Genomic DNA, 17,699 nt, shown 5'->3' on the forward strand with positions numbered 1-17,699 from the left:
TACCAGCAATGATTCAAATCAACACTTTATATCTATTCAGTGTGGGCACTGACAAAAGCACACTTCTTCTCAAACTTGTTTTCCCAGTTTAAGAGTTGGCTTATTTAGCATTTTGTTTTTGAATGGGCAGGGACAAAGCCAATAAATACTATCTATAGAAAACCAGAGGTTGTGTTATAATAAATGACTTTAATCCTTATTACTTAGCACTGCACATTTATTAAAACATTTCTATATAAATACAGTATCATTGCTTGAATAAAGGTCATATATGAAGCTCTTGGAAAGGGAGATTTTCCCTTTACAAGTCAAATCTACACTCGTTAAGTTTTAGCACACAAACATTCATGTCGGACCTTTTTGGTTTACCTTTTTTCAGACTGATTGAAGTTGTGTGTGCGCGTGTGGTTATTCTTCTCTGAACTTACTTTACATATTTATTGTTAGAAAAACTTATATGAGCTAATAAGAGCTTACTGTATATTTTTACTCCTTTTTGTGGTTTTGTTAATTATTCTCAATCTTGATGAAGACACGTTGCACAGAAACATTGTTGCTGTGAGGAAAGAACCAATCATGACCCATCAGTGAAAAGTTTACTTGCATTGTTGAACATTAAGTACCTCATCTGGATGCCTAAAATCTGGTGCTTTTCTTTTGGTCAGGCGAGTGTGAGACACATTCAGTGTCAACATAAACCCCGGGGTCACACTTGTCTCATCGTTGTCTCCTTCCTTTTCGTCCTTTTTAATTTTAATTTTTTTGCTTAAGCATTTTTTGTCAACGTCACCCTCATGGTACATGTCAGTTCCCCTCCGTAACGCCCGTTTGTTGTCATTATGTGAAACCATGTTTTAAGTTTTTGATTAAGGTTGTTGTGAGACTGCAACATATGAAACCAAAGCTGAACGAAAAGAAGAAAAAAAACACGAGTTGTTACTTTTTTTTGCTGTGAATGTTTTGCATTTAGTTTTTTCTTGCCATTGCGTACTGTAACCTCTTTCGTGTTTTATTCAAGTCATTCACGTTTTGAGCATCACCTGTATGTTGCTTTGTATTTATGCAATAGTTGCAGTTGTGACTATGATGGTTTGTGGACTTTGGCCTGACTTCACTATACAGAGTGTAACGCAATGAACAGGCAAAATAAGGAAAAAAAATAAAGGAAAACCTTTTTGAATGTCCAGCTAAACCGTTTCCTGTTTGATATTCTTAGTTATCAAGTATGTTATTTCATGTATCTGTTAATTCTGTGTTTTAGTGATAAAGGACTCTCTTAACATCCTGTCACGTCACTAGATTTGTGTCTATAAATATGAATGTATATAATATATGTTTTATAAGTCAATTATAATTACCTCCACCAAGGATTATCACAAAACTTGATGGAAGGGTGTAACATGGTCCAAGGAAGAACGGATTACATTTTGGAGCGGATCCGAATCACAGGGCAGATACACAAATTATTTTTTTACTTCTGCTAACATTGCGAGATAGGCCATTTGTGCTACATTCATGTGGTGTTGGAATAATAATAAAAAAAGACTTCCTGGCTGGGAAATTTCACACTGCATTAACATTGTGAGATAGGGCATGCCTTGGCAGAGGTCTGCCCTTCCAGTTTATAGTGTTTTTGAAGCACGTTTCTAACTCCACACGTGTCTAGGCTTGTAGTGCCCTCTAGTGGATTCACATTTTGTGACAATAATACAAGCAGGTCAATTGAAGGTCATGCATTAATTAATTAAACACTTTTTTTTTTTAACCTATGTAGTATGTGTAAGTTGTATACGGACAACTAATAAATGGTTTAAACACACTATAATGTCGTTTTAACCAGATATAAGGACATTTTGAAGCGTTTAGTAATGTTTTGTCAATTATAACTTCAATGAAGCATCCAAAGGTGGTGTAAATGATTGATAACACAGTATATTTGGCTGTGATCATATTTTTATATATTTAATTACACACAAATAGTATGTGTTATAAAACATATGTTAACTGTTTATACACATGTACAACTTTTCACAGGTTTATAACTGATTTGTTTCAACTAAGTGTTTGGTCCATAAAATGTTAATAAAATAGTGAACAATGGCCAGATAAATTACATTAGACAAACATACAGACACACACACAGACAGACACAGACAGATCTGGACTGATGGAAGTATTAGAATATCATTATCTTCGACATCTATCGCAAATAAACGTCCATACATCCGTTTACAAAACAGAAAATAAGACGGGTTTTATAACTCCAGAGCTTTCCTGAGTTTATTAGACTTCTTAACTATATCAAAGTAAGTAATCTAGTAATACTTGTCTTTACATCCATGGGTATATTGCAAACATGAACTGCTTTTAGTTATTTCAGCATACTTTTAATTATGCCAATTTGCAATAATGTTAAGTAATATAGGCAAAAAACGGTGCTAAGGTAACTCACAGAATACACTTACTGCTAAGAATTATGGGAACTGTATTTTCCAAATGTTAGAGCATAATTATCTACCAAATAGAAGTAAGAAATAATACTAGGAGGGGCAAAATCCATTCATATTAAATTTTTTGTTTGTTGCACAATAAATATTGTTTTGACATTACTAAAGTCAGACTTTAAAAACCCTTTTAGAGGATTTTTAAGCATCTTTTAAATAACTGTAAAACCTGTCCAGAAAAACCAATATCGCACAAATGTTCCACGGAGACAATCATCAATCAGAACAGTATGTTTTATTTATTGTTTCCAGCTGCACTGTATGCTATATGTTCACCTTGTACAAGAAACAAATACAAATACTCACACTAAAAACCAAACAATCTGCTAGCAGCCGTCTCTTGCTAACGTCATGGGGCTAAAAGGGATGGATGTGGCTGCTGTTGTTCTTAGAGGGCACGATGCCTCCGAGAGCCACAGCTGGCTTTTATCAGAGCAGAAAAACTAAACGGAAGAAACTATAGAGGGTGGGGTCGTTCACATAAGACTATGATTATAAGAACATTTAACAAGGCAATACAAATCTAACAGGACTGAAAACCTTGAACATCAAAAAAAACTTACATTTGATATATATATATATTAAAAAAAAAAATACCACAATGGAGAAAGAAGTGGAGACATGAATAGCAACAAAATCCAGTTTTTTTTCTTTTCTCTTCTGTTCATATTTGGACATATTTGAGGGTTCCTTTTTTCCTGAGTCAGTAAGTATATTAGTAATATTTACTGGGTTTGTTTTTCCTACGTTGCTAGCTGGTGATGCAATGTACTGTAGGTCCTTTGAATGCAAACAGATTGGATTTGGGACACTGGTCATGGCAATAGCCGAATATTGTAGGTACCTCAGTTCAGCAGAGTTGGAAAAGTTACAACAACAATATTTAATCGATGTGACACACTCAACGTACAATAGGCTAACTACAAATGGCAGTCAGTTTTTTTTCTCCTTTTTTTTGGGGGGGTTTAAAAGGATGATTTTTGTACCTCATAAGCCCAAAATATTCTTCCTGGAACTGGAAACCACCTCTACTGCCCCACATCTCGTCTCTACATTCAAGGGCCACCAGCCACGACAATTAGAAAAGAGCAAAGATGGAGTCCAGATCTGTGATGGAGACGGCAGATGCTGTTTCTTGTCTGCTAAGCATACTGTACGTGTAACTGTAAATCCATTCATATTTTTTTTTCACACACACTGAAGAACAGAAAAACAGATATTCACTTGCAACAGAAACACATAATATAGGGAAAAAACAAACAAAGGAAAGTAGAAAAACAAAAAACAAAATAAATGACATTTGCGCTGAAATGAGTGAAATTGACGAGCAAGGAGGGTGGAGCGGAGGCTTGACGGATGGTTCATCAAGTCACTGTCCTTTCAAGCTCTTCCTTTAAACCAGGGAGGGTGGGTCAGAATTCCGTCCCGCACGTGGAAATGTCAACGTGTCCCAGAAGTCAGGAGGAATCTCCCCTAAAATATACTCAAAAATAAAGATAAAAACAAAAAATATCACTTTCATCAATGGAGAACAAAAACGGATATGTGGGAGGAAACTTTTCAGATCTTCGGCGCATGAGTTTGACGGTCAGTCCCATCTCCGTGTGGCAGCTCGTGTGTGTAACAACATCCGCTGTCCTCACTTGGGCGTAGTGGTTTCATACAAAAAGAAAACGTGTGAAACGCTGCCCGGCAGGCAGTCTGCTGGTAGGTTCAGATGGCTGAAGTCAAGCGTACAGTTGGATGGTTGAGTTGGTAGTTTTTTTTTTTAGTTTTTGTTTATGCCGGTTGTAGCCCCCCCCCGTTCAGTTAAGAGCAGCAGCCCTACTGCTCAGTCATGTGCTCTCTCATGGGATCGCCATGTTTGGAGGGTTGGTTGGGGGAGGTGGCCTGTGACGGATGGGTACCGGGGGGCAGGGTGTGGGTGATGGGCACTCCCCCAGGCACCAACCCCTCCATAGGTCCAGGAATCCCGCCGGGGGCGACGCCCACCACACCAGGAGGGAATCTGGAGAAGGACAGGAGATGATCAACAGGCATGATAAAGAGCAACGGAAAGCTGTTTAACTCAAAGTAACCATTTCTATTTTGCAAACTGGCAAAGACAAGTCCTGGAAAAAAAAAAAAAGGCTGCTGCTGCTTATTGGCTGATCATTCATCAATTACACTTTTTTCCCCCTACAAAGCTGAATATTTGAATATTTGTTGCTCCTGATCTTTACTGTCTTAAGTGGGATTTACACTATTAGTAACTGCTAATTAAGAAAAACCGAATCAACACATTCAATCTGAAAAATTGTGTAATTTAAATAAATTACAGATAATTATGTACTTTTGGGGATACAAATAAACATTAAAGAGAATCAAAACATCTTAGATTTAGTGGAATCACTGAGCATTATCATCTCTTTGAAACAAAATATTTAAGTTAAACTTGGCAAGCAACACTGCAGCATGGAGTCAATACATGAGAATGTTAGAGGTCCTAATTTGGTGTTGGGGGGGGGACTTAAAAGGGTCATTCACCCAAATTACAAAATATTATTTCTCACTTCTCCTTATAGAGTTTAGGCTGACAGATAGTTTGGGTTTTATTTGTTCAGCTTTTAAGATTTCTGCTGCTCAATACAACAGAGGTCAACTGAATTTGTGTCTGTTTTGTGGTATTGAGAAAATACATTAAAACAATTAATCAGTGACATCTCGTCCAAGAAATAGTGTACCCAGTAAGTAAGAACTTTTTCTCTTTTTTTGTCCTTTTTCTTCATAATTTGGGTGAACAAATCCTTTATTATAGGGAGCTGAAAGGAAAAGTGTGTCAGGGGCTCTTATTATTCAAATAAAACAACTGATAATATCCCTTTTTTTTTTTTTTTGCAGAGGGTTTTACAGAAGTTTAAGATTTTTTTAATCCTTTACTTTCTTCGTCGCAATGACCTAACTCCATGTCCTCTTCCTCTACTTTCACTGAGAAACTAACAACTGAAACCTTCCTGCTTTCTGTCTTTACCCGTCACTTCACTATCACATACTCCAAAAAAGAAATACAGTCATTGCATTATTTTGATTATACTTCTTACGTATTCTACTCTTGATTTTCCAGTTTGTCATATGCAGCTGTAAATGTATGTAAATGTCCAATATGAGAGTGATCCTGGGTTTCTGTTGGTGGTGGTGGTGGGGGGGGGGTTTGGGGAATTGATGCGATGCTGGGTAGAATGGGTACAGTTACAGGACATGTGTGTTAAGAGTGTGAAGCAGAAAAAGGACTACAGGATTTCAGAATTATTTTTTTTATTATTATTAATGACGTTATTCATTTGCTCTGGCCTGTGGGCCAGCAGTGGTAGTATTCATTTACCTGGTTGAGAATTAGGTATATAATTTGTCCTGCATTCCCCCCGTTGCTATGGCCTGTACCATGGTTTGGTTCACTCGGCTGTGTGAGAGAAGCAGTTCATTCTGGTTGAGACAATATAGAAACTGAGAAACGAAGAGCCTAAACTGAACAACGGATTCATTCATTTGGGCCAACTTCTATGTATAAATACGCCACAAAGACTAGGACCCAGCCTAATATTCAGGAAAAGATAGTCAGAATTGTGTCAAACATACATATAAACCTCTAGACAACCCCTCCCCCCTGTGTTAAGCCTCATCTACTGCAGGTGTTGATGTGACACAGGTGATCTCTGTGCGATGTGAGGAGCCTGCTGGGTTCATTCACATAAATCCCCCTCCTACCTGTAGGCAGCACCATTCATCTCAGGGTGAACTTGAGGCTGCTGCTGCTGCTGCTGCTCCATCATTCCCCAGGGTGCCGTGGTAACAAAGAACTCTTTGTTGACGCAGTTCCGGAGGCTGTCAGGTATACGGCCTGTTACGGGGCAAGATTGAACATCGGTGAGCTGAGAAACCAAAATCTATGAGCGTGGGAATGCGTTCAAAGATGTCTCCGTACCAGTGATGGCTCTGCGTATTTCTGTGGCGGCAGCCTCTCTCATCTCCAGTGATGCCTGCTCGCTGTACCAGGCGGTGTGGGGTGTGCAGATCAAGTTGGGCGCGTCTTTCAGAGGACCTTGGGAAAAACTGTTCAACGGTAGATTAAAGACAAAACTGAGTGATTAAGAGATGCAAGAGGATGAATTTATTCCAACTGATTTTCTTGATATCATTTGGAGCCATCCATTTCCCTCGCAATTCTTGACATAATCACTACAAGTCTAACGTTTACTCTGTGAATTGAATCACTGAATAAAAGGATGGTGTGATCATAAACACCTGAAAGGCTCCGACTCGTGGACGTCCAAGGCGGCTCCCCGTATCCTGCCTTCTTTCAGGGCCTGAGCCAAAGCTTTCTCATCCACCAGACCTCCCCGTGCCGAGTTGACCAGGAATGCACCTTGACGCATCTACACACAGACGCACAGACACAAACTTTATTATCTCTATAACATTTGTGTAGCTTTGAGATTGCACACCCAGAGGTGCTGTCATTGGCTCAATGCTGCGTGGGAAGACGTTTTCTAAAATCCAAACATGGTGGGAGACAAACACTTTTCATATAAAGAACGACAGTATAACAAAAGGCTTTTCAAAGAAAGGGGGCATTTAAATGACACTAATCCCTTCATCTTCACAGAAGCTTCACAAAAGCTCTTATTCACAGTATACAAGAAAGTAGCATATAAGTCATGATGCAGAAGAACATACATTGTATTTAACTTGATTCTCTTGCAACAGCAAATAACACAATTAGTAAAAACATATTCAGGTTTAAAGCAGTTGTCCATGTTTCAAATAGTTATTAAACCATTGAATTAAACCCAACCGGCAGTCCAATTTATGTCCTCCAGGTGGCAGCAGTGATCAAGAGAAGACTAAGAAGATAACTCAAGAGTGTTTCTTGTCTTTATCATGTTCGGGAGACTGATCCCCAAAGCGAAAAAAAACAACAACAACAAAAAAACATTACATTTGGGGGTTAAAGTGCATGCTGTGGTTAGTTTAGTTGCTGATTTACAAAGGCTGCAAACATGCATGCCTTGCATGCCTGGCAGCCCACTTGGCTGGTCAGTAGCATTCCTCGGACTGCATTGTTGGCAACTCACAATAGGTGTGGTGTGCTGCATAAATATATCATGGACTTGGAAAATACAGTATACTGGATTACACTGAAGGGAAAACATATACATTTATACTATAACTATAGTCTAAATGCTGAGATAAGCGCATGTTTACTGGTTTGTAATATAAGAATTTTAGATTACTGTGTTCGGTTTGGGTCCCAATGATGTATTGACATTTTTTACTAAAAGAAAAAGGACACAATTCATATTCTTGTCAACCTGAAAGTCTGTATGCTTGGCTCATTTTTTTGGTGAAAAACAACACACTGACTCCTACACCCAACACATGCACACACGCGTGCATGTTTGGGTCACACTGACCTGAGAGTTCTAAAACTGTGAGGTAGAACAGACTTATTACAGTGAATCTTCCCACCACATTACAAACACAATTACACAAAAACATGTCCGCACGATCCACCCCCATATGTTCATCCCTCTTATTCATAGAGATTCTCCAAACGCCTGGGTTTCTTTGTTTGAGCTTGTTCTCCAAGAGAATCTTAGCACTCATTAAAAGGTTGTTTAAACAGCCTATAATTGGAAGTCCAACAAAGGAGCGCTGGCAGCCAGGGAATGCTAGTGGCTGTGGCAAGTCAGCTGCCAGTCCACTGGGTTAAAGCTGTGCTACCAATCTCTGGGAATCATTAGCCTAGTGATGAGAATGTGCATTGGAGGGTAATGAGAAAGAGCTTCTGCCGATCGAGGTTTATCAGTTTTTAATAAGTTGCAGGTTTTAATAGAGATAGTAAAATCTGTTTCCTTTATCCTTTATCACTTGAGGCTCATATTAGACAGAAACAATTCCATTCTTTCCTCCGCACTAAAAGACCCCCTACCTGTTTGATGGTGAAGTCGTTGATGAGGTGGTGGTTGTGTTCATTCAGGTTGCAGTGTAGGGAAACACAGTCGCTCTGGTAAAGCAAGTCCTGGAGGGTGTAGACTCGCTGAACGCCCAGAGAGCGCTCCAAGCCGTCCTGGAGGTAGGGGTCGTAGAAGATCACGTTGAAGCCGAACGCTTTGGCCCTTATCGCTACCGCCTGACCTGAGCGACCTGATGGGGGGCATGAGATGGAAAGAAAGCACAGACTAAGAGATGATTCACCTTTGAGCAGCTTAATTTTAACGCTCAGTCTACGGACAGTGCATCCATCCCTTAACAGTAACAATTGCAAAAATGCATGTGTCTAATACCCCTTTTCCAACAACAACAACCAGGTGCTGGTTCAGAGCTAGAGCTAGTGCCGGTTCGGAGTTGGTTCGACTGACGAGCCTCCAAAGAACCGGTTTGTTTTTCCACAGGCTAAGGAGCCAGCACAGAGCCAGGTCTTACATCACTGTATACGTCTCATCTTTCCCAGCAATTTTAGCGCGGTGGCGCCAAACACACCATTAACAACGGCGGACGTTGCTTTGCTATTGATGTTCATGGCTTTGTGGACCTACTTGGGCATCCAAACGCGGCGGATCCAACGTGTTGGCGGTCACAAGGTTCTGTTCGTCTTGTTGGTCACGGTAACCCCGCCCCCAGCCGCTGACGTAATCGGTTCTTACTTCTGGCCCAGCAATGATTTGGTGCTACTTAAGAACCACTTTTATTGGTTCGGAGCTGGTGCTTTGGTGGTCGAAAAAACAAAGAACCAATTTGAAACTAGGCTCTGGCTCCGAACCAGCACAAGCTCTGTCTTGGTGGAAAAGGGGTATATGAGCGCTAGCACTGAAAGGATTGATTAAATCTATTAGTTATTTGACAGAAAATGTGTTACAGCAAATCTGATCGCTAGTTCAAAACATTCATCATCAGATTATACTTTGGTTTATGACCACACACACAAATACACACAAAAAATAACTTTTTTGCTGTACTTTGTGTTTCATGCTAATTAACAAAGGTTAGCATGCTAACCCACTACACTAACTTGGTTTTAACATAGTAAACATTAGCCTGTACCTGCTAAACATAATGTTAGCACTGTCATTGTGAGTTTGTTCGCATGCTGACGTTAGCAATGAGCTCAAAACATCACAGTGCCTACGTCCAGCAGCTTTACTTGGCGTTTGACAGACTGAACTATGAAAATTATACTGAAGTAGTCAATAATGAAATTTAATATTTGTTGCAGCCCATAATGAGTTCCAAACAATTAAGTAAACTGGGTTAAGCAAACTGACAATCTGGAAACACAGTAAAACTCAATAAAGGGATAATTAGCACCCCTAACTGATATCAGAAATGAAGCTCCATTAAAGTAGGCCTACATTTCATTTCACAATGTGAATAAGGCAGACATAGGATACATTTCAAAATGGCTGTCCCTGCTGGCCATAATAGTAGCCATAAAGTTACTGGCTACATACAGTACAGTTGCTGTCAACCAAAATAAACAATCCAAGGCTTAAAAGAAAGAAGGATCTCACCAAATCCGATGAGGCCAAGAGTCTCTCCTCGGATCCTGGCCGCCCCCGACGCCACCTCCCGGATCTGCTCCACGCTCTGGACCCGCGTGCCCTCCCGGAGAGCCTGGTACAGCCAGGTGTTTCGCCGGTACAGGTTGAGGATGTGACAGAGTGTTGAGTCGGCTGTCTCTTCTACAGCCGCTGAGGGAATATTACACACCGCGATGCCTGGAAAAGGTCAGAAGGGAGAGAAAATGAAGAAACAATGAAGCTCTAGAGATGACAATAACATAGATACTTCAAATGACTAGTAAAATAATTGCTTGACAGATTTAATAGTTATAATAGCTGGTTATAATTACTGTAGCTGTTTTGAAGGGAGATTTATCTGTAGTTTTTTTTTCACAAAAGAATGGGTAGGAAATAAATTTTCTTTACGGCACTCTACAAAATAAAAACGCACTGAACTTGGAAGGATAAGAGGATAATTATAACTGCTAATTATGCCCATGAAAAGAACATTTCTCAAAAAAATCCATGTCAGCGTATTAAGATGTAGTACCCCAAAAATCCTGCTCTCATACCAAACATATGCCAAAGGGGCCAAATGGGAATCGGAGAGAGTTTCATATCAGTTGGAGCATCTGCTCTGCATATGCAATCAGCATTACATATTCCATTTACAGTATGTAATAATTCCTGTTACATATGTTATTTATGTAAGTCAATATAGCAAGCAGAGTTTGGTTTGGCCCCCATCCAAAAATGCACTTTCCTTATCCATAATGCATAATTGTTTTTGTTTTTTTCTCATGTGGTAGTGAATGAATTAGCCTTATGGGCAGATATGACCCCGCCCTGTTCATTATTCTAAGCATATGATTACCGTCTGCTTCTGAACAACCTCACTTTTCATATCTATCTTTCTTCTCTTTTGCCTGCATCTGTCCCTCAGTCTTACCGAGATCGCCGGCAGCCTTGATGTCGATGTTGTCGTAGCCGCTGCCGATGCGGATGATGATGCGCAGTGCCTTGAACTTCTCCAAGTCCTCTCTGGTCAGGGTGATGGTGTGGTACATCATGGCCCCTACTGCCTCATTCAGCACCTGAGGGACATAAGAGAAGAGAAGGCATCATCATCGCGGTCTTATTAAACCAGTATTCCCTTAAAAATCCTTAGTGGCATTAGAGATGGAAGTAAACTGGAAATCTGCATTTATATTATGACCACAGTGTCATTATTGTTCTTAATCAACATCATCTCTACATTCAAAGTCAGATGTTTTTTCCGCAACATTATGTATGAGCAATTTGAATAAAAGTGCTTTCACTAACTCCCATTTTCCTGGACCTAAGTTTATGTCCGATTTTCTTCATCTAAATGCAAACTGATTATTTATGTGTGCCCTAAAACATAAGTGGTAGTCTGTGTGTTTATAATGAGTGATTGCCATAGCTGTTTTTTGTCAAACAAGGTTGAAGTTAATGTGGGCAGGACCATAAAGTAGAATGACAGCTGCTGAAGAACCCAGAAAGCATGAGCAAGTAGCTGCTGTAAGCCACGGCCGTTAAATAACTGGTTTAAATTCACAACTCGCTTGAATTAACCCAGCCAGATTGGCATAGCCATGAATTTCCATACAACATTTTTATTGGATCTGTAGTGAAAGCTGGATGCAAAATTGAAGGTTAAAGCTCTCCTCATGCATTAATCTCATTACTTGAGCAAAGCAGGACCAGCAGCAGGCTTGGCTGGAGACGAACGATGCTGGAGAACTACACAGAATCACAGCCGACTGTTAAGCAACAGGAATACGAGCTGAGAGCAAGTTTACATGAAGTGGAAAAAGTGAGCAAATGTGTTTTGTGTTGTGTTTATTAGTTAAAGAACTCTTCTGCAGTTTGAGATGGCATGCCACAGTGTATGTGCATCATGTTTTGTACAGGGCTATACCTACAGCAAGGGATCATGAATATTGCAAAGCACTTGACAACACACTACACATTCTACACCAGTGTAATGGAATATTTACAAAGCTTTAAAGAAACTTGAGCTTTTGAGATTTATTTGTGGTTTAAGAGGGAGTTGTGTAGCGTGAATATGTAAAAATAACTATAAACTATTAAATGGTGGGCTTTATTATCCTAAGTGTTTGTAGGTATATTCTTGAGCTTTGGAGTGCAGTAGTTCCCCCATGCTTTCGGTCATCGCCTGCTTGCTCTAGCTTTGTACTTGCCGTAAAAAGTTCTATCATTCTTGTCATCTAGGCTAACTCTTTTGTCATCTAATTTTCCAAAATATCAAACTATTCCATAAAGATTATGCCCAAAATGCTGCAACAAAGACTAACTAATTCAATACATTATTTTGATAAATTCTTTTTGAAAACATAACCACTATGTTTCACATTCACACTCCTGTTCTCCTTCCTCTGTGTATGGTTCTCAAAAGTCTTAGCGATTAAAAGGTCCATTTTGGGGGAGCCTGCATTGGATGTTTAGACACTTGAGGAAAACAATGCAGACATAAAAGTCCAGAACCATCATTTTATACATTCATATTTCTTTTTTTATTACGCCTACATTTTAGAATATTCAAAACATAGAGCACAGTTAAGGCACAAACATAACATAACCACAACGTCTCTGCTTCACTTACAGCTAAGGACCGTTGTTGTCATGCCCCTCCTCTCTCTCTCCCAACTTTTCCTGTGTATTCACTACACTTTCAACTGTTAAAAAAAAGCCCAAAGAAAACTGCCATTGATGTATGACAAAGTACTGATATTCTCCATTTCTTGTTTTCTGCACGAGCGAGACACACATAATTTTCTCAATTACATCTTCAACTGTGCTGTGGTTGAGGTTTTCAGTAAAATTTTAGTTTGCACTTCAACAGCAGTGCTTCATAAAAACAGTTGTTACGGTTACAGTGATTTGAAAGACAAATTTTTCTGCAAGTCTTTAGTGTCTTTCCAAGGACAGTGTTGTATTAGTTAATTAGTTAACATACCATAAGTGTTTTTTAATAATTTTTTAAAAACTTGTACTCAAAAACTTGTAGCAGGGGCCACAACACTTTTACAGGTCACCACTGGCTTGCAGTTGCACTTTGAAATAATAATAATAATTTATACTTTATTAATCCCGCAAGGGGAAATTACAATGTTACAATGAAAGAACACAAGTACAACAGTGTACACTGATTCTTTGAGTGACAGATTCCTTAATCGCTGCATCTGCTCTCTTCCAGGCAGTGAATGCAAAAAAAGATTGGTTTGCTTGCTTGGTGTGTGAGTCTGTTTAAATACTTGTGTGTGAACAGCACTTCACTACTGAAACTTGCAGTGAGGTTCTTGGCAAGTGTGTGTGTGTGTGTGTGTGTGTGTGTGTGTGTGTGTGTGTGTGTGTGTGTGTGTGTGTGTGTGTGTGTGTGTGTGTGTGTGTGTGTGTGTGTGTGTGTGTGCGCATGTGTGTAGTGCCCCATCTGTACCCTCTGCTGTGCAGTTATAGTTATGGGAACGCTGCCAACATCTATTCTCCCAGATGGGTCCTCAGTATGTGTAATGTATTCACTATGAGAGCATCTTGCTCGATAGAGATTGCTTGCGTGTGTGTGTGTGTGCGTTTATATGTGTATGTGAACTAAAAAAGTAATATGAAGAAAAATCTATTATTTATTTTGCATTTCTTCCTTTTAAACTCTAAATTCACATCTTTCGATAGGCATAAAAGTATACCTGACTGCCTTTTAATTGTGGATTAAAAACATTGACGGTTTTGAGAATTTAGTGCAAGGTAGCATTTTCACTGAAATGAATATAACCATGACATGGAACCCTTCCTATTCTCTTTTTGAGTGTAAAGACACAAACCCTCCAGCTTGTATTGTAAAATGACTACTGACTGGCTCCAGTGTATAGGCAGTAAAATAAGACAAATGTTTCACCCACTTTGACTGAGAACAATTATACTGCATTTCTATTACCAGCCTCCTCCTTATTTAACAAAGCAGCACTTCAGCACCCAGTGGGATTAGAGTCAGTGATGAAACCATTATAGTTGAACTGGGAGAGTGGAACAAGCCAGTGGGCTGAAATATTATTAAAACATTACAGAGGAGGAGATGCAGAAGGAAGAAAGAGATGATTCTTCAGCACTCAACTAAAGACAAATCACTCACATTCAAAGTGTATATTATGTCCATATCACAGTATGTGTGTGTGTGTGTGTATGTGTGTGTTCCTGCAAATACTGCCACTACTACTACTACTACTACTACTACTACTACTACTGTTACAGCAAGCAACACAGACTCACTGTGTTGCTACAGAGTACAACATTATGTGGTCTAACCCAGGGGTCTTTAACGTTTTTTAAACCAAGGACCCCTTAACTGAAAGAGAGACAGAGCAGGTTCCCCCTACTACTAATATTGTATAACATTAAGTTGCATATTTAACTGGGCCTACAATAACGTGTAGGGCAGCTTAACGCCTTTATAAATACCTTTTTAGTACATAGAATACTAAGCTAATTAAATAATTCTCGGCACGATTTTATAAATCATCTCTTAATGTTACACATACTGTACATGTGGCACATTGAATCCTTAGGATATACTGTATCTGTGGATGGCTACATAGTGGTTACCTTACAGGCCAGTAAGCCTATCTCAGTGGGGATTTATATTTGCTAATAATGTGTTGGATTCATTTTAAGACATTTAAATTTTTGAAAATAATTTCAAAAATTAACAATAATTTGGAGGCCCCCCCCCTACAGGACTCTGAGGACCCCCTATAGGTCCCGGACCCCCTGTTGAAGATCTCTGGTCTAACCTATGCCAAACATGTACTGTATATTAAACTTACAAACAATGCCTCACTTCCTGTTTGCACATATCCAATGTCTGTCATATGCAAAGCTTTCAGGAATTTAATGCTAAAGTTGTAATGTAAAGGTCTGCATAAGCTATATATAAACTATGTGGAGGAAAAGACAACTCTTAAGAAGAAAGAAGAAGAAAAGAAAATGTGGCAATTAATTTAAACTTAAATTGTTAGTTTTTTTGTTTTATTATTCTGTATCTCTGTGTTTTAATCACATTTATACGTTTAATTTGATAAAATGTTAGTGTTTCTTTCATTTCTCATTTCAATTTATGCATTTTATTAATTTTATGTATTAAAACTACAATATATCAAAACGGAAATGACAACATTTTATGACTGTAGGAATCTTAGGAAACATGATATGATTATCAAATAAATTCCCCAATACCTGAAGTTGATTGTTACTGCTACACTATCTGACACATAATTGTTTTAATTCTGCTTATTCCCTCCCTTTTAATTGTTTTCCTAGCCGAGTAAGGACATCTACAGGCTACAGAGTAACAACAAAAAGCAACAACAAAAAGTTAATTGACAGAAAATCAACTAGAATTAATTAAAGTTAATTACATACATAAACAAAGGCTGCTAAATGAGCTTATAAATAAGGAACCTTCATGGAAAACACTTAAGAATTTGGACAAGGCTTTAAAGAGCTATCCTAGGACGGCGGTTCGTTTTACAAGGGGTTAGTTAAAAGTTCAGTGCTACAGGTGTGTTTCAGTGCAGGTAACAGTTTAACTAATGTAAAGATATAAAAAGAATTTGGTGATAAGGAAATCCTGACTTGAAGACCCAAAAAATTACAGAGGGAAAGATTATACCTTTTCATGTATCTCCTGTGTGGACTGGGCATCACAGAAAGCCACAGTGGCCAGATCTTTAAGGATGGGCATCTCCACAGTGCAGTCGCGCCCATCCAGCAGCGCCACCAGGGGGCGTGGGTGCATAGGCCCATTCATAATCTGCGGCCGAATACCTGCAGAGAGACAGAGAGAGAAGAGAGGGAGTTCATTATTTATGTGTGGCACACACAGTCAAGTGAGCTGCAGAAGAAGCAGTAAAATGTAGGAAATGCATCCCGCAGCAGGAAGTCTTTACACAGGCTGGGACTGTGAGGTTTGCCTTTGTGATAGGCTAAATCAGTGACTAGAGCTGCTCGTTGAGTTATTAGTCGTTGAGTTCTGGAAAGATGTTGCAATTACTGAACTTAAAAAAACAGTGGAAAAAGTTAAATAAATCAACAGTAAAAAAACACAACTGTGAAATGCGCCTTAATACTTTTCCTATTTAAACTTTATTTTTTCATTCAGAACACGAGAAAATAAGAGTTTACTTGCAAAACGTAATGAGCTAAATAATTGTTTTTCTTGATTATTCTGTTTTTGTGATCATTGGGAGCCGAAATCATAATCATGATTAAATGTCGATTAATTGCACAGCCCTATCAGTGACATACACACACACACACACACACACACACACACACACCTGAGTGTGTTCTCTACTTTAAACCTGGCAACGCTGGTCGATATAACACACATAAACACAGTCTCTCACACACATACGCTGGTGATATGAATACCCTCTCTCGCTGTTATCCACACTGTTACCAAGCAACAGGTCCTTTCACCCCATGAGGTCATCACCTCCATTATCCTATCACCGTACAGAAGCCAGCAGGCCTTCGGTATGTGCGTCTCTGCACCTTCTGTACAGTTTACATCCATTACACACTCGTTCTGACACTGAAGAAAATCACCAGGTATTCAATAATTAAATTCGAACTTGTGGTCGTCTCCAGGTTTGACCTCTCAAGAGTGAGCTTTTTGGCTTTCTATCTTTGTCCTTGCCTTGCTGTGGAGTTATGATATGGTTTCCCTTCAGGGAGAAAAGTGGCAAAAAAATTGCAGGAAACTAGAACTGTGCCAGTATTGATGAATTCTGTGTGTCTTACTTGTCTGATTGACTGATGGATTGAGTTGACGGACTGAGTTGACTCTGCCAGAATGTGCCAATTAACTTACACTACCTAAAGTATTCTTTAGGTGATAATGTAAAATTGAGGAGAAAATGTGATAGTGTGTGGACCCAAATTCCACTAAAAAGAGGGAAAAGAAAAAAGAGAAGGGGGTCCACACACCACCACTCTCTGGCTCCCTGCTGCCTGTTGTCATGGTGATTAGAGGATTTCGGCAGGATTATGAAATATTTTATTTAGTGACATCTGCGCTGCTGGAGAGGACATCCAAGCCTGCTCGCTCTATGTCTCTCTAACTCCTCCAGTTCTGGGAAGCAAGGACGGTGTTTGTGACCTACACGACTACAACATGCTAACATATGTACTTTAAACAGATCAGATGTGTATAATAGAAAACAAAATAATACAAAAAAACAAAGGGTGCATGTAAATGTAGCAGTGTTTCAGTTAACTGTGCTTTAATTCTGCACGAGTAGGCTTAAGAAGATGGCCCTCTAAAATTTTATTTTCTGGTATTGGTCTACAATTTAAAAGGCCCTAAAAACCTATTTTCTCAATCAGCTTGATACTATGAGTGACGGGATCCTGTTTCTGTATTTGTGTGTGTTTTTCTGTGCAAGTCTCACTGGTTTGAAATGGGCTCAGTTGTGAAAAAGAGTAAACATTTTAATCTAAATTTCATGCCAGTTGTTGGATTGTTGCTTTATGTTGCCAGGCCACTGTCAACAAAATCTGATCACACCACACCCACACAGTCCTGATGAAGCAGATTAGCAGAGATTTTGAGTGCTTA

At 39.2% G+C, this 17,699-nt stretch overlaps 1 protein-coding gene across 3 annotated transcripts in view; it reads right to left on the minus strand.

Moving 5' to 3' along the window:
• Positions 1-2,719: 2,719 nt before the first annotated feature.
• LOC120547837 (C-terminal-binding protein 2-like) overlaps positions 2,720-17,699 on the minus strand; it is a 63,174-nt gene continuing 48,194 nt past the window's right edge. For 2 of the 3 annotated variants that reach the window (XM_039783539.1, XM_039783538.1), the window contains 9 exons: positions 15,750-15,904; positions 10,992-11,136; positions 10,052-10,258; positions 8,473-8,687; positions 6,786-6,916; positions 6,466-6,593; positions 6,249-6,381; positions 5,866-5,943; positions 2,720-4,512 (listed from right to left, as the gene is read on the minus strand). In XM_039783539.1, coding sequence (XP_039639473.1) covers positions 5,877-5,943; positions 6,249-6,381; positions 6,466-6,593; positions 6,786-6,916; positions 8,473-8,687; positions 10,052-10,258; positions 10,992-11,136; positions 15,750-15,904 — 1,181 coding nt within the window. In that variant the 3' untranslated portion in view covers positions 2,720-4,512; positions 5,866-5,876. Of the gene's footprint in view, positions 4,513-5,865; positions 5,944-6,244; positions 6,382-6,465; positions 6,594-6,785; positions 6,917-8,472; positions 8,688-10,051; positions 10,259-10,991; positions 11,137-15,749; positions 15,905-17,699 lie in introns of those variants that run through there. The other variant, XM_039783540.1, reaches the window with a different exon arrangement.

This window comes from Perca fluviatilis, chromosome 19 (assembly GCF_010015445.1).
Source record: "Perca fluviatilis chromosome 19, GENO_Pfluv_1.0, whole genome shotgun sequence".
Taxonomy (NCBI): Eukaryota; Metazoa; Chordata; class Actinopteri; order Perciformes; family Percidae; genus Perca; species Perca fluviatilis.